At 34.8% G+C, this 25,429-nt stretch overlaps 1 protein-coding gene across 3 annotated transcripts in view; it reads left to right on the top strand.

The window, feature by feature from the left end:
• Positions 1–21,295, top strand: part of LOC149421053 (ATP-binding cassette subfamily G member 4) — a 52,976-nt gene extending 31,681 nt beyond the window's left edge. For all 3 annotated transcript variants that reach the window (XM_089635765.1, XM_089635764.1, XM_089635766.1), the window contains exons 5-12: positions 2,735–2,880; positions 4,761–4,999; positions 7,534–7,662; positions 14,313–14,521; positions 15,110–15,278; positions 16,228–16,328; positions 17,412–17,567; positions 19,203–21,295. In XM_089635765.1, coding sequence (XP_089491891.1) covers positions 2,735–2,880; positions 4,761–4,999; positions 7,534–7,662; positions 14,313–14,521; positions 15,110–15,278; positions 16,228–16,328; positions 17,412–17,567; positions 19,203–19,547 — 1,494 coding nt within the window. In that variant the 3' untranslated portion in view covers positions 19,548–21,295. The remainder of the gene's footprint in view (positions 1–2,734; positions 2,881–4,760; positions 5,000–7,533; positions 7,663–14,312; positions 14,522–15,109; positions 15,279–16,227; positions 16,329–17,411; positions 17,568–19,202) is intronic.
• Positions 21,296–25,429: the final 4,134 nt, after the last annotated feature.

Below are 25,429 nucleotides of genomic sequence, written 5' to 3'. Positions count from 1 at the left end.
GAGGCGTGGAATTACTTTTGTAGAGAAGCTATGTAATATTTTTAATCAGAAGTTGACAATCATCAAATATACTAATTTGGGTTACTTTTCTGAGTGTAACTCTGGTTCAAAGAAATATAGAACACGGATTTGCTTTGAATATAAAAGCCATTTTCGAAATTGGAACAGATTGTAATAAAGTGATAAATCAATAAAATGCCAACATACAATAAAATATTTTTAACAGAAAATTATTTTAACTGCCGTTTTCGAAATTGGAACTGATTTTTCGAGAATGAGATTGTTTCTTACAACGATGTCTTTGTACCATTTTAATTAGAACAGGCTGAGGATACAACATCACTGTAATTCGAAATATGAATTGTATTGACTCACACGAGACACCATATTGCATACGTTTTACCCGGGTACACTTTGACTTTGTAATTTTTAAAGATATCAAAAAACTGATGTTTCCATCGTTATTAACTCTTTAAATATAATACATGTTGGTAAAAAAAATAGAGGACGACCTCATTCAGATTATCTCATTATTTTTCAAGTTAATAAAATGAATAGATTATAATAGCATGCTCGAGGCTAACAAACTTGTAACAAGAGATTTATCATAGTGATGTTAATTTTTTTTATTGGAACGACAGCCATTAATTTTGCATAACAAAAGTTTTTTTTTCACCTTATTGACAAAGCTCATCCTTGATAAGTTTATGACTTCATCGCGTGTTCTCTGAAATCGTTAACAGATCTAATAAGAGTGGAAAATGCGCATTCATAGAATATATAATGTTAGTTTTATAAACTCGCACCTTTGCAATAATATCTCTAATTTATTTTGTAATACTAGCATTACGCATTACGAAGTGTGAGATGATTTATTTTATATACCCTCGTGTAGAACAAACATTCGAAAAAAATCCCCAATTCTTCGTATATGTGCACAATATAATACAAAATTTTACAGCGTTGACATTTTTGGTAATAACCTAAAGAAATATCGATATGAAGTAATGCGTACGATCGATTATTAATATGAGAGTATGGAATGTATCGGCAGCATCTCCTATCCTCTTCCTATTTTCCTCTTCCTCTCCCCTTACTTTAACACCAAATTAATTATAAAACTTCATTTCTAATGAACTTTAACATAAGAAACTTCTGTGGCTTGACTTCAGTTAACTTGTATATTTATATCTATCATTGTATATTATATAAAAGCTGTTTGTTTCTTACAAAATAAATAAATAAATAAAATGATTTACACTTATCAGTTTCAATAATTTTGAAAATTAAAAGTTCATTGAACTTAAATAATTTTACGCACTACGAAGGAATATAATTTAAAATCACGCACTAATGCACCGACAACCGAAATTAGAATGCATAATTAATTTAGAAAGGTGACTATTGTGGGAGTATGGAATATACGTTTGGGGTACGTTGGGAGCAACGAGTGTTAATGGATCGAGGAGAGAAAGGAGATGGGAGGAGTAAGATTAGGAAGAACTTGGCTATTCAGATCTGATCAACAAACACGGCTTCTGAATGGTGGGCTTTCACGGGGCGGTACTGACCTAGAGAATTGTTATGTTTACAGTTATTTTTTTCTATTTGAGAGGCGGGCTTGGGTACCGCCATCCCGGGAACCATATATTAGATAGCCAACACCTCTTCCATAGGTCACCCCAAGTGTTTCGCTACGTTTGGTGATTTAGCAGGGGTTTCCAGGTTCATCGGATAATTTGTGTTAAGGATGCGCCTGCCCTCCAGCTCTGTGGCGTGCCGGATCGGAAGAGGTTGGATTGGGGAGACCCTTTGACGTCTACAACTGGTCTCTTTTGACCCATCGCCTTCATCACTGATACACTGATCCCTAGATTCCTACCCACCCCTCATACCCTTTTCCTTACCAGAACTTCCTCTTCTTCCTTTCCTTAAAAATACCCTTCACACAATATCCCTATATCACGTAGGCCCGCAGGGAAGTTATTTTCCTAAGGGCCTCTTGTGTGGGGTTAGTGTAAAATATAAAATAAATATATTATGACGCTAGTGCAAACAAATTCCATGGCGATGGGTATATGTGTATGAAACAAACATTGTATTGTCGATTAGCTTTTGATATAATGCAGCAAATACATTGATGGCATTTGTTCGATTGTAAATGCTAACCTTGCGTATACACTACTTATGCCTTTACTATATAACCGTGCGTCATTAAAGAACTTAGCCCAAGGGCTACTGTGATGATAGTAGGAGATTTTTAAAATAATATATTGTCGGGTTATTCGTAAAAAATATTTTTCTAAAAAAACAAGTTTTCTCAAGCCATCCTAACAAAAGTGCGAAGTGTATTCAATTTCCACTGTTTTATATTAGATACTATTTTATTTTTAATATGTATGTTGTTTATTTGTTTTTTATATCAATCTTAAAATGTACTACTCTTTGTGTCGCAGTCGGAGAATATTACCGACCACTTTGATCCCCAATATTAAAGAAGTCAGGGACGCCCGAGGAAGATACAGCACGATCAAGTGAAACAAATACTAGAGTCATGTCATGTCTAGAAAAAGATTAATAGAAGGGTTTTGTATGATACGATGTACGAATGTAAATGAGACAAGGAGTGTGTGCCGAAACCCGAGTTGTTTTGCGGTCCACCCCTCTCTGCCTATCCTTGCAGAGAAACGACCTGATATTCCAACCAGCTAATATGATCTAATGGTTTTATTAGGTTACAGATATTGCCGATCTTCTGGGACTTCAAAAATCGATGGATACCAGGGTATCAAACCTCTCAGGAGGTGAGGTTAAGAGATTATCGATAGGTGTGGAACTTGTCACCAATCCGCCAATAATGTTCTTTGATGAGCCAACAAGGTAAATAAATGTATATAATAATCAAATGCAATCACTCCAAAGCCAAGGAGAGCTATTATTTGGATGCACGCCATTGTAGACCCTACTGCATAATAAAACATACGAAAACATCAAACTGTTGTGTAGATTCGGAAAAACCTTGTTGGAATAGTCAAAGGACTTCAATATGAAAAAAAAATCTAAGGAAATTTTAAAGCTAACAAGTGTGTACAGATAGCTTCAGAACAAAGAATTGATACGGCCATGGAATGATAGGTCAAGTCTAGTGACATTGTATTCGTGCACTGACAACTCTTTGTGTACATCTTATTCTTTCCAGTGAATTTAATTAACCTCTCAGAGCATGCTTATTGGAATATTTTAAATTATGTACTTTTACAATTAATAATAGATACCTACGCATAACTACGGCATAATTCGTAAGTTTTGTGGTAATTTGTCTAGATTGCGAATTTGACTTTTATTTTGTTAGTTATATTATAAATTTTAAATTGTGCATTATTTATAGCTATATGTAGGTATCAATTCGCTTAAAACTGCCTAATTGAGGTCATAGTACCTACACTAAACTAGTCCGAACGAGAGCTCTTACGGAAGTCATCGACGTTCGTCCTCTTCCTTCTCACGCGTATTGTTTGAAAACGAAAAAGACAGAAGATACTAGAATTATGACATCACGTAATAAACTGAATATTTAGAATTTACACACTTCATAAAAGTGTATAAATGTATTAATTTCTACATTGGTTCTATGATGATTCGTAGAAGAAGACAAAAACTAAGTTTTTGTTTATACAGGTTTTCCAATAAGAGGTGTTATTTTGATATTCAATCGTAAAGATCAATGGTTTCGTTGCTTGTGTGGCACGTAGCGCCGTCTTGTTGAAAGTAAACGTTGTCCAGATCAATACCATTCAATTCTGGCCATGAAAAATCATTTCTCATCATCTCTCGATAGCGCAATCCATTCACCGTAACTGTTGCTCCAGCCTCATTTTCGAAAAAGTAAGGTTCAATGACTACGCCGGACCATAAACCGCACCAAACAGTCACACGTTGAGGATAGAGAGGCTTTTCAACAATAACTCTTGGGTTTTCCGAGCCCCAGATGCGACAATTTTGCTTGTTGACGAAGCCACCGAGGTGGAAACGGGCCTCATCACTCAAGATAATTTCAATGTGTTGTTGAAGCGTGTATCGTTCCATTTTTATTAATGGCGTAGTTTCTACTTGTCAAATGTCAAAAAATGACAGCTTCAAAAGTAACATCTACCGAAATAGCGGGCTATTCAAAATAACACCTCTTATTGGAAAACCCTGTATATCTCCAGCATATTTATTAAATAATCGTGCGTGCTATTCGAAATGAAACCGCGGATTTTTACAAGATTAAAAGAAAATTCTAAAAAATCAATTTCTTTAAAAAAACATACATAACAAATGCTTGGTAAAAATGTATAATATCTCTTGCACAGTCAATTTCGAAATAAAATTATCGTTTTTTACTGCGACATATGGTCCCAAGACGATTGTTAAAAAAATATATTATTTGAAAAATTTCGTATTTATGAAAGAAAAAAAACTTTATTATTTTTCGGAATAACTTATTGAGTAAAACCTCAAATTATAATATTTAAATATTGAAGACAATATTAGTGATTCTTAAACGCAAATCTGAAACAGAAAAATCAGAAAAGGAAACGGTCACATCTGGTCCCAGATGTGACCGTTTCCTTTTCTGATTTTTCTGTTTCAGATTTGCGTTTAAGAATCACTAATATTGTCTTCAATATTTAAAAAAAACTTTACCCACTTTTTGACTTTAACAATCGTCGAAAATTCCTTTGTTATCATAATCTCTTATCTTTGATATTTTCCAGTGGTCTAGACAGCGTATCTTCCGGCCAAGTAGTTTCTCACCTGCGAAATCTGGCGCAAGGAGGTCGGACAGTGGTGTGCGTCATCCACCAGCCCTCTTCCAGGATCTTCGACATGTTCGACGACCTCTACGTGGTAGCAAACGGCCGCATCATCTACGGGGGGCCAGTCAGCGACATGGTGTCCGTATTCCAGTCCGCTGGCTTCAAGTGTCCCCAGTACTATAATAGAGCTGATTTTGGTAAGACCTTGTTCTAAGTTGCCCATAACCCTAGTCCGCATTTTTGGTTTTCGCCTCCTCCAAACCTTAAATTCAAAAAAATATTCATTATCAATCCATCTTTAGAAAACATACTCCAGCTTACAGTTTTTTTTGTAAATGGTTACGTTTGAGATTTTTCTAAAGTACAGTGAAAAGGACCCTAAGGATGGGTGGTTTCGGAGAATTCTAACAATTCTTCAAATTTCAAAGTTCATTTTCCAGTTCTGTGAAAGATTTTTTTCAAGTTCTGTTATTATTTAAGTTCTGTCATATGATATAATAACAGAACTTGTAAAAACTTCTACGTGAAATGCGTTTTGGATACCCACAACCAGGAAATTTTAATAAATTTTGCATTGGTAGAAAACAATTTATGTTTATAGGTACATTTGCATGTAGCTTTCAAATCACATGGCCATGCAAGTATCTACACTACAATTTATCACGAATAATGTTACCATTGAGTGCTTACAATCTTAACGATACTCGTATTTACTTATTGCAAACAATTGAAGAGTCTTTGTTAACCAATTTGAATTGCTGACCTTCTTCATAATCAAGGCAATTTTTCTAAGACGTAAATCATTATCATTACGCATCATTATCATTACATTATCTTACGCGTAAGCGCAGCAGATAATATAATCGTTCATGTACCTAATGCAGGAATGCCACATTAAAAATTATGCACAGCGATCATATTAATAGGGAGAACTATGCAATTAAAATCAATAAAAACTGTATATTTCAGATATTTTTTAGTAGATATTAAGTGAAAAGGGACGTTTTCGAGGAATTCGAGTAAGAAGTTCTCTGTGAACCCATTTTATGGACGGGGGACGGGACAGAATTTCAACAATTCTTAAAATTTCAAAGTTAATTTTCAAGAGCTGTGAAAGATTTTTTCAAGTTTTGTTATTATTTCAGTTTGAAAAGCAACTAGTGTGTAATTGTATAATAACAGAACTTGAATAAGACATTTCGAAGAGCCCGAAAATGAACGTTGAAATTTGATGAATTGTTCAAATTCTCCGAAACAACCCGTCCTAAATTTCTTCTTCGTTGTTTCACAGAATTTGAACAATTCATCAAATTTCAAAGTTAATTCTCAAGTCCTGTGAAAGTTCTATTCAAGTTCTGGTATCATTTAAGTTTTATGAAGCAACTTGCCCATAGTGATATAATAACAGAACTTCAATATAACATTCACAGAACTTGAAAATAAACTTTGAAATTTGATGAATTGTTCAATTTTTTCCAAACAATCCGTACTTATTTTTTTAATGGAACGTTTCAAGTTTTGTGATTTAATTATACAATTTGAAGTTTGAACAGTGTGACTAATTAACCAATAAAGGATTGTTGTTTGCAAAGTCATTATTAATTCATTATGCTGTCAAGTCATCGATTGATTGACCTGATTTATTTTATAATTATTTCAGTTTACAAAATCGTGTTTCTGACTCATGCATCAACATTTATTGCATTTACGCATTTCCTAATACATAGATTTCATTATCTGGCGAAAAAAATGTGGACAAGTAATAAGTGTTTTCATCTCCACTTTCATAAAATATAATCTGAAATTATGTACATAAGAACTTTCAGCAGACCACAAGCAAATAACCTAAAATACTTTACTTAATCTGTTTTAGATCTTCAATAATTGCAAATTCACTTTGTGGCGTCATTTTAATTTACATAAAATAAATAACTTTGTACACACCACTATTTAATCAAAAGAAACGACTTATTTCAAAACCAATAGTTTCTTCGACAGGTTAAACGTATTATGAAAAGTAACACATTTAAGAATAATTGATTAAAACATATAGATATATTCGACGTATCAATAATAACGTTTGTTACATTTATAAAAGTGTTGTCTTTTCACAGATTTCTGTGAAGAGCGTATTTATTTTTCAAATATAAAAACGTACATTTAAATGTTATATCGTTAAAGTAAAGAAATGTGGGCTAAAAAGAGATGATTCTAGTTTGAATAAGTCTAATAATTGGAATGTACGAGTATTACACCCTATCAAAACATTCCAACATTTCTCATCAAAATAGTGCAATTGTATGTCATTCATCACGTTTGTATCATGTGGGCATGTTGAGAGTTTTTATCTTTTTTTATTAGTATATTTTATTGTGACTAGACCACCGCCGTGACTCTTGAACCTGGCCATATAATGCAGTGCATTACACGGATTTGTGTAGCATTATAAAAATATATCTACTTATCTCGGCGGACATGCTTATCGGTAATAGATAAGACATGGGGTCAGAAATGGGTCAATTTCGAACAGAAAGCAGAGGATTTTCTTAGGAAGAATCTTGAATATATTTTATTTTATAGTTAAATGCTCCAATCAGTTTTTTTTTCTTTAACACTGTTTTTACATCCTTGTTTCGACGTCATGAATGTTTATAAAAAAGATTATTAGAATATACTCGAATATTATAATGTTTCTGTTATGATATTTTGTTTTATTTTTTATTTATTTCAGCCTTAGAAGTGGCGAGCTGCGAAATTGTCGGAGATGTAGACTCTTTGATGGAAAGAGCTCTTAATCATAGCCAAACCTCTATATTAACCAACAATACTAATACGATGGAAGAAAACTCAACGGAAAAAGGTACAGTAGTAATCAAAACATAACGACGACTGTTGATAACTATGCTCTTTACCAAATGATAAAAACATCAAGACGAGTTGTATGTGTGTGTACACCTTTACTTAAATTGTCACTATATCATTCATTCATAAAAAAACAGTACCTCGTCCTGTGAACGATCATAATTTGTAAAAGGGTATAATTGCCAACTCATTTGAATGCGATAATAACACTCAAGCAAGGCGTGTTAAAGCTAATTTTGGCATCACAGCCAAAGTACGCAGGAAGACGTTAGACCAAATGATTGAGCACATCATTATGTATTATTTTATCTGTTGGTACCAAAGTTTGTACGCATATCACGTAACGGAACAAGTATATTATGTGACTAAATTCTTAATATCATTATTCTATTGTTGCTTTGACATTGATTTGATATCTACGTATCATTTAATTCCCATTTTTTTTAACACCGGCCGACGGAATAGTTTAGTATTTACGACACGAAGTTTCATCTGTACGTAATAGGTTTGCTCCCACCATTGAGGGAGATACTTTGCCTTCAGAAAATGAAGTTCTACACGGCTAGGGTTGCCAGATGGTATCCAAAAGGAGGACATGTCCTCCTTTTCCATGTTTTATCCTCCCTTACCTACTGCAAGTCCTCCTTTTTGCTAAACATCGGGCGGGACTGGCGGGAGATTTTTTAAGTGTTTACAAGGCTTGTGAAGATTACTTGATGGAATGGGTAAAACCCTTGGAAGATTTCAAATCTTTTGAGTGGATGACATTGCTGAAAGAGAATGAAAACCTAGAATATGATGATTTAGTTTCATGCATTGAGTTCTTGAACATCAGAGGTAAAGAGATTGACGATGTTAAGCTATACGATCAATTTTGTAACTTGATTTCATTTCTTAAATGAAAATCAGATGAAGATGAAGCATATGAAATATTGCATGCAGCGCTTTGCATATATGAATATGTACTTGATTAGTAGCAGTTCTTCAAACTCTCGCAATGTCTCTGTGAGGCGTGAATTGTTTTTACAGTGTTGGTACATACAATACAATGTTTTAAACTACTATTGAAGTTCTTCAAACTCTCGCAATGTCTCTGTGAGGCGTGAATTGTTTTTACAGTGTTGGTACATACAATACAATGTTTTAAAGTACTTTTGAAGTACTTGTTGTGAAATATTGCATGCAGCGCTTTGCATATATGAATATGTACTTGATTAGTAGCAGTTCTTCAAACTCTTGCAATGTCTCTGTGAGGCGTGAATTGTTTTTACAATGTAGGTACATACAATACAATGTTCTAAACTACTATTGAAGTTCTTTTTGTGAAATATTGCATGCAGCGCTTTGCATATATGTATATTTGATTAGTAGCATTTCTTCAAACTCTTGCAACGTCTCTGTGAGGCGTGAATTGTTTTTACAATGTAGGTACATACAATACAATGTTTTAAAGTACTATTGAAGTTCTTTTTGTGAAATATTGCATGCAGCGCTTTGCATACATGTATATTTGATTAGTAGCATTTCTTCAAACTCTTGCAATGTCTCTGTGAGGCGTGAATTGTTTTTACAGTGTTGGTACATACAATACAGTGTTTTAAAGTACTATTGAAGTTCTTTTTGAGAAATATTGCATGCAGCGCTTTGCATATATGTATACTTGATTAGTAGCAGTTCTTCAAACTCTTGCAATGTCTCTATGAGGCGTGAATTGTTTTTACAATGTAGGTACATACGATACAATGTTTGAACATGATGAAGCACTATAAGTCAGTTTCCTTGTTTAATATATTATCATTCGTGGGAGAAGTACTTTCGCACTAGTTCGTCTCTCACTCTGCGGGCTGCAACAACCCTGCTGACATCTTCAGGCTGGTGCGGCAGCTCAACCTCTCTTAACTCTACATTATCATTATAATCGTCTGTTAATCTGAAAATAGAGAAAAATTTATTAATATTTTGTACTGTTGCCTTACTTTTTTAAATGCATAGGTATAGTTCAACAAGGAAACTGACTTATAGTGCTTCATCATGTTGTATAGTATAGCACAAGTAATAATTATTTGACCAGCAGCATCGGGCTCATAATGGAGAACTCTGTCTTTCCTGAGGCAACGGAATATAGCCTTCCATGCCCCAAATAGGCGTTCTACGGAACATCTCGCCTCACAGTGCGCCTTTGTGTATCTGTATTGGGCACTCCCCTCGACTGCATTCAATATTGGTGTCATCAGATAAGGCTCGAGTGTATATCCAGAATCGCCTGATTGAAACAAAACACCCATTATAATAGGTACATATAACTACTAAGTTATGATTTTTTTGCCTTTTTTTAAAATGAGTTGTTGAAATACATTCTCAAGGATGTCAAAACCTTTCTCTACCGTCTGCGTTTTTAAGTCCTCGAGAATGAATGAACTTCAGCCGGCGTTACTTTGAACTGGAACTAATTTCACAATCCTCTCTATGTCTTTCCAAAGGCGTGATGAAAATGATGACACTTCAACGCTTTGATATTTTAAAGTTACTAATCATCCATGAATGGTATAATTATGGAACTAATTATATAACTAGCTTGCCAGTTAATATATCTACTTGAATCGGAAACGATCAAGGTTTTTAATTGGACGGCCAATTTGTTCATTTAAAATTTGTTCACAGACCACCATAGGGGGGTCGGTCAGGTACCTACAGCTATTTGATTTAAATGAAAGCATTCACTTTATTTACATTCGAACATCAAATCGTAAATATGAAATTTGGCACAAACATCTTGCTTCATTCACATTCAAACATTACACCACGCACCACATTTTTACCCATTACTTTCGGGCAAAAAGCAAAAGTGTTGAAACACATTCTTTGCTTCTCCATTTTTATCAGAGTTGTGCCGTTTAGAAAGCCTCATGCTATGTACACGAGCTGAACTTCGATTTATAGGAAAGGAAAGAAACAACCGCAAATGGCTCGAAACGCCGTTTCTTTCCTGGCTCGGTTCGCAAATCGGGAGCTTACGTATTTAAACAACCTACAAATAATACAGAATAGACGTTTTAATCATGGAATGGAACATTACCAACTCCTCAAAGTTGCGTACCATCATGAAATAGTTTAACCGTCAAGTACGATTTGCCGAGATGTTATTAGCGCACTTTACGGAGATTCTCATTCTGTAGCGATTCAAATTTATGCAGTGACAGAGCGATACTGTGTCCCAAAAATGTAGATGCACGTAAAATTAACGAAAAAGTCTTGCTTATGAAATGACAATTAATAAATCGCAGGGTCAAACTTTTAATCAGATTGGTGTTTATTTACCAGAACCCGTCTTTACGCATGGACAATTGTATGTAGCTTGCTCCAGAGTCAAAACAATAAATTCATTAAAAATTCAAATATTACTAACGTATGGTTCTTCGTTGCGGACGTGTTTTAACCGCTCCGGTTTGTTTGATCCTTTCAGAAGGTTTCCCTTGCTAAGAGATCGCTGAAAATTGTTCAGCATCCGTGTTTTATATAGTGCTTACCTTCTTATTTCACGAAATGTGCGTAACTTCTACCGTTTAGCCGGAATTTGCAATTATTATAGCATTTTAAACCGATTAATTTTTAAAAGTGAAGCTAGAACGAAGATTTCTCAATGCAGTCGAAGATTTTATACCTGACTCAAGTGTCAAGTGGTGTTGGGATTTACGGGACCTTTTCAACCGAGGATGTCTGCATGGAGGACAGATAAGCCATATTTTGTTTAAAGTTTTTGTCTTTGTTTTTATTTTCTGTTTTTGTTTATGTATTTTGTTACAGATGACACTCATAAACTTCACTTTGACTTTGGTTCAAGATTTTGCTTATGATAGCCTGCGATAAGCGAGCCCTAAGGGTCTGAGACAGAGGTGTGAAATCGTCGGATCACGACAATAGAAAGAATGTATTGGAGCCAGGAAGGAGTCTGAAAGGGTCGAGAGGATGCACTAGGTGGCATGAAAGGCTGGGAGGTGACTGGAGAGACTAAGGTAAACTAGGATGAGGTGATTTTGCACAGCGGTTCTGCCAAGGTCTGTTATCTATGTGAGGATATTGTGTCGGCGCTCTTTATTGGCAGCAGACACATGTCAGCGCTATATTAGCGGCGGACACATGCCTGAACGGATGACGAGCCTCGTGCTGGCACAGTTGGTGGACGGGGTAGTCTCTCTCCCTGCAGCAGCTGGTACAGTTCCTTCGCTACCTAGGAATCTTGCAGCAGAGTCTCCATCTTCTGTCTTCGTCGAGCGTCACAGCGGTGCTGCCAAGGTTTGTTGTCTATGTGAGGATGTTGTGTCAGCGCTCTTTATTGGCAGCAGATACATGTCAGCGCTATATTGGCGGCAGACACATGCCTGAACGGATGACGAACCTCGTGCTGGCACAGTTGGTCTAAATAACAAATGTAGATCCTAGGAAATAAATTGTACAGCGCCCTTGAGGTGATTTTTCACAAAAACGGCGCTATACAAATTATCCAATTATTATTATTATTATGATTTGAAGTTGCACGAGCAGTGGACAATCTAATTCAAAAATGTTGAAAACATTGAATGTTTCTCATAAGTGCTCAAGATCTGCGAGTTTTATTTTTGTATAAGCGCACATAACGCATAACTCAGTGGAGCAAAGAGAGGAATAGACTAAGTGTGCAGTCAGTTAAATCTTTAATTCTTAGTCAATACAACTTCAAAAACATGACATGTGAAGATTTTTATAATTATTTGTTAAAAAACCAAGACCTTCTTTTCAAAATTGGCAACTCAGCTAAATATGATTAAAATAATATTAAAAATTCGTTTAATTTCTGAATGTCTTCCCTTTTTACAGAAAAACCTCCTTTTTAGACCCATCTGCCCTCCTTTATCAAATTATCATCTGGCAACCCTATACACCAGTGCTCCGCAACCGGTGTGCCGTGGCACACTGGTGTGCCGTGAGCCGGACACAGGTGTGCCGCGGTCAAATTCAATCTATTTGACATTTTACAATATTTCATTATGTATTTAATACACAATGAAAAAATATTTGTCATAATATTGTCTATTTTTCATTGTCTGCCGATACTGTTAAAAGAGGTTTTTACGATATATTAGAAACACTGATTAGAAAACTGTTATTGGCTGAAAAATTTGGGCTTCAGATCAACGAAACAACCGATATTAAAAATAAAGCACAGTTGATAGCTATTGTACGTTTCGTTGACGAGGACTTTATTAAAGAAAATTATTTATTTTGTAAGGAGGTTCCAGAGCGAACTACCGGTGAAGAATTTTTTCAAGTAACCGATGATTTCTTTAAAAAATATAATATTAAATGGAGCAATTGCATTGCTGTTTGCACGGATGGCGCTGCGGCAATGACGGGTAGTAAAAAGGGTTTTGTCTCTCGTGTAAAACAAAAAAATCCAACATTACAATTTACACACTTGCTGCATACATCGAGAAGCATTGATGGTCAAAAATTTACCGGAGGAACTTTTGAACAAGTTGAATTAATGAATGAATTAAAATCGTTAACATAATTAAATCAAGAGTCCTAAACTCACAAATCTTTGGAATACTCTTTGCAGAAATGGGAGCCGAATATGAATCCTTATTGTTTTGTACTGAAATTCGTTGGCTATCCCGAGGCAATGTTTTGGCTAGATTGTTTCTAGCCAAAACTAGCTTCTTCACGAGGTGTGTGAGTTTCTTTTAAATCAAAATATGCCCAAACTATATCAGCACCTAGATGATAATTACTAGATAGCCAAACTTGCATACATGGCTGATATTTTCGAGCATTTGAATGAACTTAATAACGAACTTTGGCAGAAAGAGTTGCAAAAGGGATGTTTGGAAATGTACCAAAGGACCAACCATAGTACGATTGAAAAAAAAACAATTAATTGTGGATCTGGCCCAACAACATTTAAGTTTGTTTCAGCAGAAATTTGATCAATATTTTTATTCCATTAATACGGAACAATGCGATTGGATTCAAAATCCTTTTGCAACCAATGCAATAAATTCTATGGAAGCACTGCCTCTGCAAATTCGAGAGGAATTTACAGATTTAAATAATTACATGACATTAAAAATTCACTTCTCCGAAGATCCATTAGATGTTTTCTGGATTTACGTTAAAAAAGAATATACTTGCATTTTCGTCAAAGCATTCTTAACACTACTTCCATTTTCAACGACATATTTATGTGAGCAAAAATTTTCAACGCTTGTATTAATTGAAAATGATAAGCGGTCATGCTTAAAAGGTCTTGACCAAGAACTTCGGGTTGCGCTGTCAAAAACCGAGCCAAATATAAAACTTTTGTGTTCATTGAAACAAGCGCAGGTTAATTTAACAATTAATCGCTCATTAATTTATTATTATTTTATAAAAATTATTAAGATTGCGTAAAAATAAGTATGTTATAGTTATATGTATGTATGTATGCTTTTCAAATAAAAAAAACAAGAAATTATTGTAAAATTTGTGTATCAATTTAATACCTATGTATTTTAGCTTTTGGTGTGCCGCGGAATTCTAGGAAGAAATTTGGTGTGTCGTAGGTGAGAAAAGGTTGCGGAGCACTGCTATACACGGCAGATCCCACAAGCAAATCAATTTATTTTATTTTAGATTCAGCCGTGCACGAAGGAAGTAGATCATCATCAGACTATCAGAAGAAATTCGATAAGGAGGACAATAGCTCCGTTATTTTACCAATTGATCATGAATCAGAACATCAAAAACTACCATTACATAAAAGACAAACATACGCTATTTCGTATTGGAGACAGTTTACTATTCTCTTGACGAGATCTTCTACATGCACTTTTAGGGATATGGTGAGAATAAAATCAACTATATATTATTTAAAATGTACAAAAAATCATTGAATAACTTCACTGCCTCAACGATGTAATGATTAATTTAACACCATTAAATAACTTCACTGCCTCAATCATGTAAAGATCAATTTAACATCATTAAATAACTTCTCTGCCTCAATGATGTAAAGATCAATTTAACATCACTAAATAACTTCACTACCTCAATGAAGTAAAGATCAATTTAACAACATTAAATAACTTCACTGCCTCAATGATGTGAAGATCAATTTAACGATTTTCACTCGACTCATAATAATCAATCAATTTAACCGCAACATGGTAGAGTTGTTTTAAAATATGAATATTTGCTATACAAACCAGTTTTTTTTTAGATTACGCTCACAAAAGCTTTGCTTACCTTGCTGGGATATAAAAATTTCTATAAATTCTAAAATTAAAACGCAAAATCTTAGCGACACCAAAAATACGATTTTTTTATGAAAACATATTATCTACCAATGATATAGAAGTTGCATCCTTCGTGGCTAAATTTTATTTCAATGCCTTTGGAATTTTATTTAGTTTTCCATTTGTTTTTTTCAGCAATTAGCGACATTGAGATTAATAATGCACGGCCTTGTGGGAGCGGCCCTTGGTCTGGTCTACTACCATATTGGCAATGAAGCATCGAAGATTAACAGCAACACGGCTTTCCTGTTCTTTATTCTGTTGTTTATCTTCTTCGCTAACTCCATGCCAACAGTTCTAACGTGTAAGTTTTCTTTTAATTCTTGAATTTACTTACCTACTAGTTTGTTCGCTTTCACTGACAGGTTTCGAGTACTTTTGTTTTCAGAATATTACATTTTCATTTGCTGTTAGTTATTAATTTAACTATTTATTTAATGGTGTAAAAACACCATTAAATATATACCCTATCCTAATGAAAGCTCAAATCAAAATTACATTTCGTTGTCTGGCTACCCGCCTAGAGTACAGATAATATACAGGGTGTATCGGCACTAACCCGACAAACTTTAACCAGCTATTCCTTAGCACATTTGGAGTAAAAAATGTTGTGGGCACTTTGCTGTCCGCTAGCATTTTTTTTTCAATTAAAAACAAATTTTTTTTAAATTTCCACACTACATCACTGTCATTGGCATGCGTTTCGTGTTCAACAGCTGTTATAAGCAAGTATGTCAAAAAGCGTCTTCGCTCTTTCGCACACACTAAATAATAATAGTTAAAAATGAGACGAATGGTGCCGTGCTATTTCGTTGTGACTGTAAACGTGCGCCAATATAGGTACACACGTGCATTATTCAACGGAATTCGAATAAAATATTTGCCACATGGGTTTTCAAACTTTGTCAAAGGATAAAACAGTGGTGACATGTGGTGAAAATATGAATAATAATTTTTTTATTAAAAAAAAACGTTACCGGACAGCAAAGTGCACATAAGATTTTTTACTCCAAATATGCTAAGGAATAGCTGGTTAAAGTTTGTCGGGTACGTGCCGATACACCCTGTATAGTGATTTATCAAATAAATATAAAGAAGAAAAAATTATTTCGCAATATATGCGGGTGGCTGAATTAGTGTTTTGTCGAAAGCATCAAAAATAATCAAAAAGTGCAAATATTTATTCTTTTCTGCTAATCTAACTTATTTAGTGCGTATGTTGATAAAGTGAAGGTTATGTTTTATTTTTCCAGTTCCCCAAGAGGCAGCAGTATTCCAAAGGGAGTCCCTGAATAATTGGTATTCACTCCCAGCCTATTATTTCTCCAAAATAATAGCTGACCTACCTCTGCAGGTAACTACAAATATTTTTATAAAAATAATTATGTGTCTTTGTGTGACGAAACCAAGCAGTTTTTACTTTAGACGCTGCATTAATAGCATTTTCACAACAAGGTGTCTTATAACCATTGTAGCTTATTGATATTTCAAGAGAGGTCGCTGTTTTAGATACAATTTGGTGTGGGAGTTGGCCTCCTCCACAATTGAAGTTCTCCTCTCTACCGGCTCTGGTCCTCATCCATTCTTCTATAATACGCATTCATCCATAATCCATTCTTCTCAAGCCTTCCCATGCTTTTCCAATCTTTCTCATAGTCAGCCTATCTCTTCCCCTGCTTGCCTCTAGGTTTTTCTTTCGTTTATTTTTTCTCAATATTTTTTTTACACTTTTTTAGAAGTAAACAAAATACATACATACATTTTTTTAAATGTTGGGTAAGGGAACCTATAAAGGAACTGCCTGTGGGGACCACCACAGGGGCTCTCACTTCTTCATTACTTACGGTGTCATCTGGCCTTATTTCCACTAGACCAACCCATCGCAGTATTTTTTGTCTTCTGGGGTATATGGTGGGGGATAGTTTGTGAAAATCAAATAAAACTTTTAAAAATAAAAAAAAAAACACCTTACCTTGCACACAAGCATAGCTTTGTATAGGGGTACACCCAATTTAAATTAAAACATAGATACATAAGAATGAAGAAAAAACGGTACTGAGGTACGTGAGGTTATGATGTGATGAAGTTATGATGTTATTAAGGTTATTGAGGTTAAGTCAATGACGTTGGAAGCCACCCGATTCAGCACCCTGCGATATAATGTGATTTGTTCTATACATATTTTTGTCCGTATTTATACAATTCTTTCTCATGCATATTCGCTCAGTTCATGATTTATTTTACTTGTATTGGATCCGCTGTTTCTTTAAATTACTCCAAGCAACACGTATTTGATATTTGTCACTTTGGCGATCACTCAATAATTTGAGTTTTTTGTGCCCTTTTTCATGTATTGTAAGCTTTAATAATTGTGTTCTTTCAGATGCTATGTCCACGGTGTTCCTGTCATCTTTAATAATAAATCGTGATCTTTCAGATGTTATGTCCTACGCTGTTCATGCTGGTATCGTACTTCATGACCGACCAGCCTATAGACTGCTTCCGTGTCACCATGGTGTGGGCTGTGTGCGTTCTCTTCACCATCATCTCCCAGGGACTAGGGCTGCTGGCAGGGGTTGCGTTTAATCCTCAGGTGAATCACTTTTCACATTCTTGCCGCGATCAAGGAAGCAATTTTTGTATTTGGCGATCGCTCAACCCTGGAGTCGGATTAAAATAACACAGGTCGAAAAGTATATTCTTGGTGTGCCTTATATCATCACAAATATGGATAATAGGCATTAAAATCGCTTGGCAAACAGAATCTAGAAACGGTCGATATTAGCGGAAATCTTTTTTTTTATTTATTTATTACGTGAATATTTTTATAAGAAAGCAATAACGTTCGCCGAGGGAAACTGTAACAGACAATCATTGCCATAAAATTACATTTATTTAAATTGTTTTTTTTTATTATTTATGCGTTCATTTACTGGTAGTTAACGATTATATTTTTTGAGTAATTAACAACTTTATTTCAATTGTATTCAAGCAAAACGATAGGAAAAGCTTAAAGTTATCCAATGCATATTTTTCAGTATTCATAATGTTAACCGAATCATGGTAAAAATTAATCGAAAATAGTGAATTTTCAATGGCATTATAAATTTTATGTATAATTTTTTATCCGCAATAACAACTCAGTTGACCAAAATACTTATCTTTTCAAATCCATAATGTTGCTCTCACTGATAAACTCCAAGTATAGCCCTCTGTTAAATCGGAAGAGAATTAAAATAATTCTTCTAGGCGAGATACAGATAATGATTTTTCTCTATTTTCCTCGTGTTTAATATACTGCTATTCACACAGATGTCGCTTTCATTATATTTGTTCGAGCCGCGAATAACTTCGAAAAATATATCTCATGCTTCTGTATGAACGCCCGTTTATTTCGATAATATATAATATGTTATGTGGTATTTATTGTTTGCATTTATTTACACTTTTATTATGGTTTTATTTAGAATCTAATCAAAATCTAGTAATAGCTCATTTGTTATTTTAGATTGTTTTCATGATGCATATCTGTTACATCTTTGACTAAATGCAGTATTTCCTAGAAATTTCACACGAAAAACTTGTTTTTAAACATAACCAACTGAACTTTTTTTTTCAATCTTAGAAAGATCATCTTAAAACCCTGTTCTGAAAACTTGCATCCATCCTTAATTGATAACCGGATAAAACAGAGCAGTGACAAAATAGAACATATGAAAATAATTGACCAAGCGTAACCAAGTTCAGTTTTAACTCGACCGTTTGGAATTCATCTGTCTGTAAATTTTGTTATACTTTTTTTTTAATGGTTCGCTAAAGATCTTTTTTAAATGTGTAACCATTATGTTTATTTGTACTTTTTTATATTATGGTACCTACCTGCTTGCCTGAAGAAAATTTGACAAAATGGTTGTCATTGAGATAGTGATGTTTCTTTGGATAATATTTTTAACTCCTTGATAATGATGTTTGATTCGATAAATATATGCCTAATTCCTTAAGTTAAGTTAAATACCTACAAAAAATAATATTATGGTTTATAATCGAGTAAGTATTTAAGTACCTACTTGCAAATTTTGGTTTTCATTTCTTAAATAAGGTAAAATTAGAAAATAATAATTTTAATAATTAGTAATATTCTTTTAGTTCAGAGCACCAAGTAAGTAGCAGTATTAGGGTAGGTTGAGTTTGTTGTTTATGGATCTTTATCTTCTCTCTTTTTTTTCAGTTGGCCTTATTCGTCCTTCCGGCAGCGACTATCCCGATGCTCATGTTCTCCGGGTTTTTCATCCGCTTCGATGAACTACCAGCTTACATGCACCCCTTCTCGTATACATCCTACTTCGGTTACGGCTTTGAAGCCATCATCCAAACGGTCTATGGATACGACAGACCCAAGCTGAAATGCTCCGTACCTTTCTGCCAATTCACCCAACCAAGTCGCTACCTCAAAGAAATCGGCATCCGCTACACTTACAATGAAGATTTGATGTTTCTTTCTGGCTTCATTGTTATTATTTACATTCTTTTATATGCAGTTTTAAAGTTCAGATTGTGGAAATCGCGGTGGTGACACAATTGTTTACACATTCTCAAGAACTTTATGGAAATTTAAACAATTATATCATGAACATTCTCTTTGGAGCTGTTTAGGCAAAGCGTGACAAAGACAATCCAAATTGATTAAACAATGAAATAAGTGTGCGCGCATTGCTTTTAACAATCAAATCTAAATACATGCAAAGTTACTTGCAGAGGTAAACAGATATAAGTAACATAAGGTGTAACCATCGACATAAATACTAAAGACGCGATATGTTCATCGTAATCGAACAAAAATTTTACACGTTCCTGAATCTAGATGCAAAGCGCATAACGAAACGCATAAGAAAAGAGTATCCAATAACGGACTGTGAAGAGATGACATAGCTACATAGCTTTCATGAAACGGAATGCATTATAACTGAATAGCCGTTCAAATAACATGTGTGTACGGGTGAGACAGTTATATTATTAATGAATAATAATTAACGATATTTGAATGATTTTTATAGCGACGATTTTGTGCGAAATCGTGCGAGCATGTCCGCGGCGGGCATGACGTCACAGACGAGCGAGGCGCATTTTTGTATCACCTCATGTTCGAACTTTTTTTTCTACATTAACCCCACCTGAGGAAAATAATTTCTCTCAGGGGCTTTGACATCTTTGAGGATGCTGGTTGTGGGGTTTTTTTAATGAAAAGAAGGAGAGGAAGTTCTGGGAAGGAAAAAAGTCTGAAGGGTGGGTAGGAATCTAGGGAACAGTGTGTCCAGAAGTGACGAGGAATGATATATCCCTTCCGTTGGGGTGTAAAGCGATGGGTCAAGAAAGACAGTTGGAGAGTTCGAAGGGTCTCCTCTGAACACACATCACCCGACGACTGCTCGCCGCGGACAAGCTCGCCTGTCAGTGGTTCGCTTCAAGCCCCTTTTCCCCTACTTCTCGAGAAACAATCGAGCGAGCAGAGTAGTAGAATACGACGTACTGTCACTGTGTTGTCCTCATGTGCTTCTGATTTTACTGGCTCACTTTATGTGAGTCGACTTTTACCATTTTCGGGTAGCAAAAAGCCTAGTGAATAATTGTATTTATTGAAATAATAAGTTATTTTTGGATACGTACGAATGGAAAGAAACTCCATCAGATTTGGTTTTAGCTCGAGAATAATTTGTACACCTCTCAAAAGCACAGGAAGGCATATTTTCACAAAAAGAGCGTAGAGCGACGTGTTTGTGGCAGCTTGTCTGACCAACAAATTTATTTGCAACACTAAACTCTGTAAATCGTACGTCCACTGGACCTAGTTCAGTGAAATGGTTGTCTCCATAACCTATCTTCTCTTTTAATTCATTCAGAGTGTAACCACCGAATCCTGAGCTCATCTAGAGTAAAAAAGTAATAAGATGATACATATTATATTATCCGATGTACCAAAACGATCAAACAAGTATTTCCATAAATATTATATTTTTTTAGCATTAAAAGTTAAGCTTAAGCCTTATTATTTTGTACGTGTATGAGCTTTCCGTGACATCGAGCTTTTGAACGTAAAACATGTGATTTTCAAACTCAATTAAATCACGGTACACACAATAATTTTAGTATAATTTACATTGGTTAGGTAGGTACTTAATATAAAAAATAAATTTACACAAGTAATTTTTGATTGTAGGTATCGTTTTATGATACTTTTATGTAATATCTTGTATTGTTATTTTTTACACCACTGTGTTATTCAAGTGCATTAAATTAGTATTGTAAATAATATAATATATTCATATAAAAATTTTATAACACGAAAGTTTTTTTTAATAACTAACCATCACACCGTTTCGCAGCAGGGATGGGCGGAAATAATGGACAGCCACACAACTCTGTTCATTCGCTACTTGTTTCATGCATAGTAATACATCGTTATTAGTTGGTTGTATTGTCTTCTATGCCTCCAAAGGACTATCAAAGCCGTGGTTTCAACAATTCCACCATTTTTTCCAAAAAAGAAATTTACTCACCTATTCGAATTAGGGATTGGACATTGTTCCGTTCCTTCGTTCCTTTTGTTTCTTTCGACCTTTCGTTATTAGTGACACGTTTTTACCGTTTTTCACGAAATGTGGCGCTATGAGAGAACTATTTATTAAACTTGTATCGGAAATATTGGAAAAATTCCTAAAGCCGCATCGATATGGGATTATCTTTGATTGGCATGACTGGGTAAAACATTCCTATCACTTAGTTGCATTTATTTTGTCTAAAAGCATTCCAATAATTCCTTGCGGTTAAAAATTAACCGCACCAATTTGGAATATTAGTGAGCATGTACTCGTATTAGACAAGAGAATATTCTTTTGCCGTAAGAAGAACGATTATTATTTTGGAATGATAAGATATTATAAATGAATATTTTTTTATATAAATAAAAAATACATATATCGAAAAATATCAGTAATATATGTCTATAAAAATATTACGGTTGCGAAAATAACGTGGAAAATTTAATCATTTTGTAAAGTTCCTCCACAAGCTGATTAAAAAACATATCCACATTCGCCCATGTATTGGCAATACACTGTATCTCCAAAAAATATTTTTGATATAAAGTTTTTGGACATTTTGGTATTTACTCGCTAACTAGTAACAATGTCAAATTTGGTGAAAGGTTAGACTGACCCTTCATACAATTTTTTTATTTAAAATATATACAATATTGCGTATTTTTAAATTCACGATATATTTGATTTTGTTTCTTTTAAACGTTTCAAATAAATTCTAAATCATACCTTTCACCAAATTTTAAATTACTACTACGCGTATAAGTCTCAAGTATCGGCAGCTATCCGTCGATGCTATGCGCTGCGCGTCGAGTGATGCGTCAATATGTTGTATCTACACAAACCTAATTTTTAGATGAAAGATTTTTTTTTACTTTTCGTTATTTTCCTCGCTTGAGACTAATAATTACTAACAACTAATACGTGAGACTAAGTTTGCGAGAAAAATAACGAAATATCAAAAAAAAGTCATTCATCTAAAAATTTGGTTTGTGTAGATACAGCATATTGACACATCATGCGAGGCGCACTTGGCACGGATAGCTGCCGATACGTGAGACTAATACGCAGTAGCTCATACATTCTGTCTCCTGCACGGAAACGGCGCTGTAATGACAAAACAGCGTATTTGTGGAGTCCTGGCAGAATGCTGTATTTTATGTTGCAATATTCTGTAATCACAGAGAAGTGTGAATTCCTTGGGAAGTAACTAAAATAAACAAATAAAGTTGATGATGTAATGCTGAAAATCCAAAATGCTGTACCTATCTCTAGGTATGGCATATTACCATAACACGGCCACATAATACCAGAAAACTCTGAGCTCCACCTAAGAGATACAATGTCACAACAAGGAGATGCAGCCCCCGTGGATGAGTGGTTACGATCCTTGACTACGAATCCGGAGGGCGCAGGTTCGAATCCTGGCGTGCGAAAATAAATTATGTTAATTTGGTTTCCTCACAATTTATTATTTTAAATGAATAATATGTAGTATAACACGTTCCAAAGTTGTACATAATTTTAGTAGCGCCCTGGTGAAAGATTATTATTCAGAATCGAAACCTCGAAGTTTTGTGACCAGATATGAATAGCCGCTTACTTCCCCACCTACATCTTTTACATGTACTTCCCCTCCCTTCTACCTTCAGCATTGCAACATGACACCCTGATTGGGGATACCACAGTCTCACTGGACAAAGAGTGTTGGGAGCAATTGGAACTCTTGTGCGGGGTACTATTGATGTTGTCACTATTACTCTTCTATGTGCAAGAAGACGATCAATACTTTAAAAGGATTGCCTCGATGTGATAAATGATCTTAATGGAGTTATAATTCAACTATGGTTAGTTAGATGGAATAAATGTGGCCGCATGAATCAAATGACACTTATGAGGCAGTAAATGAAGGCGGGTCGTGACCGGGGTAACAATGGCATTAATGGCAATCAAGTGAGGTCACACTAGGTTCTAGAAGAGGGGAGAGTAGGTACCGGAAGATCATATTCTGGCAAATGTCTTCGCTTTTATTCCACTAGAGAGATTTTTAACATATTTTAATCGTGGAATAGACATGAGCCGAGCTATAAATAGGTAGGTACCCACTTAATACTGTTTGTATTGGTGCGAACCAACTCACAGGCGTTCGCAAATTGTAATAATTACTAGTAAAACCAGGATTTTCACAAATCCCTAGAGTTTATCAGTGGATGTAATACAAGTTTCCGTACAATACTAATTTGTATCAGGTTATTGAAGGGATCCCAGGGGGCCTACTCTGTATCTTTCGGGTTAACAAACCAATAAGTTCGTGGTTCAACCTTTCCTTACCGGTGCTGTCAATCGAGTGAACATCGTCTCTAATTAATAAAATATCTCTGTAAATATACTAAACACCGAGTTGAAATTTGTTGGTATTCCTCCGCAATACATTTAGTTGCTGCGTTAAGTAAATACAATATATACATATTTACCGAGTGTATAGCACCGGAGGACGAGGAATTTTTAAACACGGGTTTGTGACGTGGCTAAACCGGCGGCAGGAAAGTTTCGAAAGATACAGAGTAGGCCTCCTGGTTTACAGGACCTTCAATAAATTTACTCTAAATTATCATGATGTACTTTTAATGCTGAAAACGTTATATTATGTCGAGAAAAGTGTACTTAGAGGTTTTGTTTGTGAAATAATGTACTCTTCTAATAATAAGCATCTTAAAATAACGTAAAACGTCATATCTGGAGAAACTTCTAGCAGTGGCGCCCCGTGAAGTTTTTCGCAATTTTCCTGATGTTTTTTTCTAAGAAAAAAATTAAAATAATTCTACAAAAAATTTTGTTTTCTACAAAGTCATCTAAAAACCTTGCGTTTCATAAAAAATCGAAAATAAAAGGCATGGCACGTCTCTGGCAGGTATTATTTTTCAAGGGTAATCATTTACGCTATCCACCCACTTCTGTGATCCTACCAACTAACAACATCTTGTCGGACGGGAGGTCGGTAGTGGATTATGCTTAATTGACCTAATTCGTTGATTGCTTGTTGTGTGACACTGAGAACTGATTAAAGATAACGTCCATTTGTACGTTGCTCTATAAAATTACGTGAAACTATAATTCTGAAGTGTCCTAGCTGCCGAAATGAGACTTTTGAGAGTCGCATAGGTCTCGAAGTGGAATCGAGTGAGCAGTTATATAATCCAGGGGTGCTTGCTATCAAAACATTTGTACTTTATAATATAACCGCAGTCTGATGATGTGGTTTACACTTAGAATGTAGAGTAGAGTGACTCCTGCACTGATCATATACAGGCGACAATTCCACAAGGAAGACATCCAGTTGCTCACCAGAGATCAATCTCGGCCAAATAACTGCAAATGCTATGCGAGGTGAAATTGGACCTGCAATGGATGCCTGAAGGCGCCCTATCAAAGCAATGGATTGGCAAGAGAAAGAATAACATCATTAGGACGAAAACACGCATAAGACTTAAAAACAGCTAATCTGGAACCGCTACAACGTGAATAGGTATATTTTAGAGATATTGTGCTAAAAAAATCTCTTTATGAAAATATTTGCTATCAACAGGATACTGGTTTGTGTACAGTGCTATAATACATTCGATTACCTATCGCACACATATATTAAGTGCTGTTTTAAGGAAAAACAATTACGTGTTTTTAAAGCATTTATCAAGATTACCCACTTTGCAAATAGATGTTTCGTAAGAAATTTACATTACTTATTTCATCTAAAATGGATAAAAAGCGGATATACACATTAATTGTGTTGCTTTACATCTTATAATTAAACTGGACTCTTCTTATACGTTGAATTTTCAAGTTGCACTTAACACATATTTAT

The sequence above is a fragment of the Hesperophylax consimilis genome, chromosome 9 (assembly GCF_061612785.1).
Source record: "Hesperophylax consimilis isolate HC1 chromosome 9, BYU_Hcon_1.0, whole genome shotgun sequence".
Taxonomy (NCBI): Eukaryota; Metazoa; Arthropoda; class Insecta; order Trichoptera; family Limnephilidae; genus Hesperophylax; species Hesperophylax consimilis.
The sequence above is the reverse complement of the archived record's forward strand: the minus strand, read 5'-3'. Positions and strand labels throughout refer to the sequence as shown.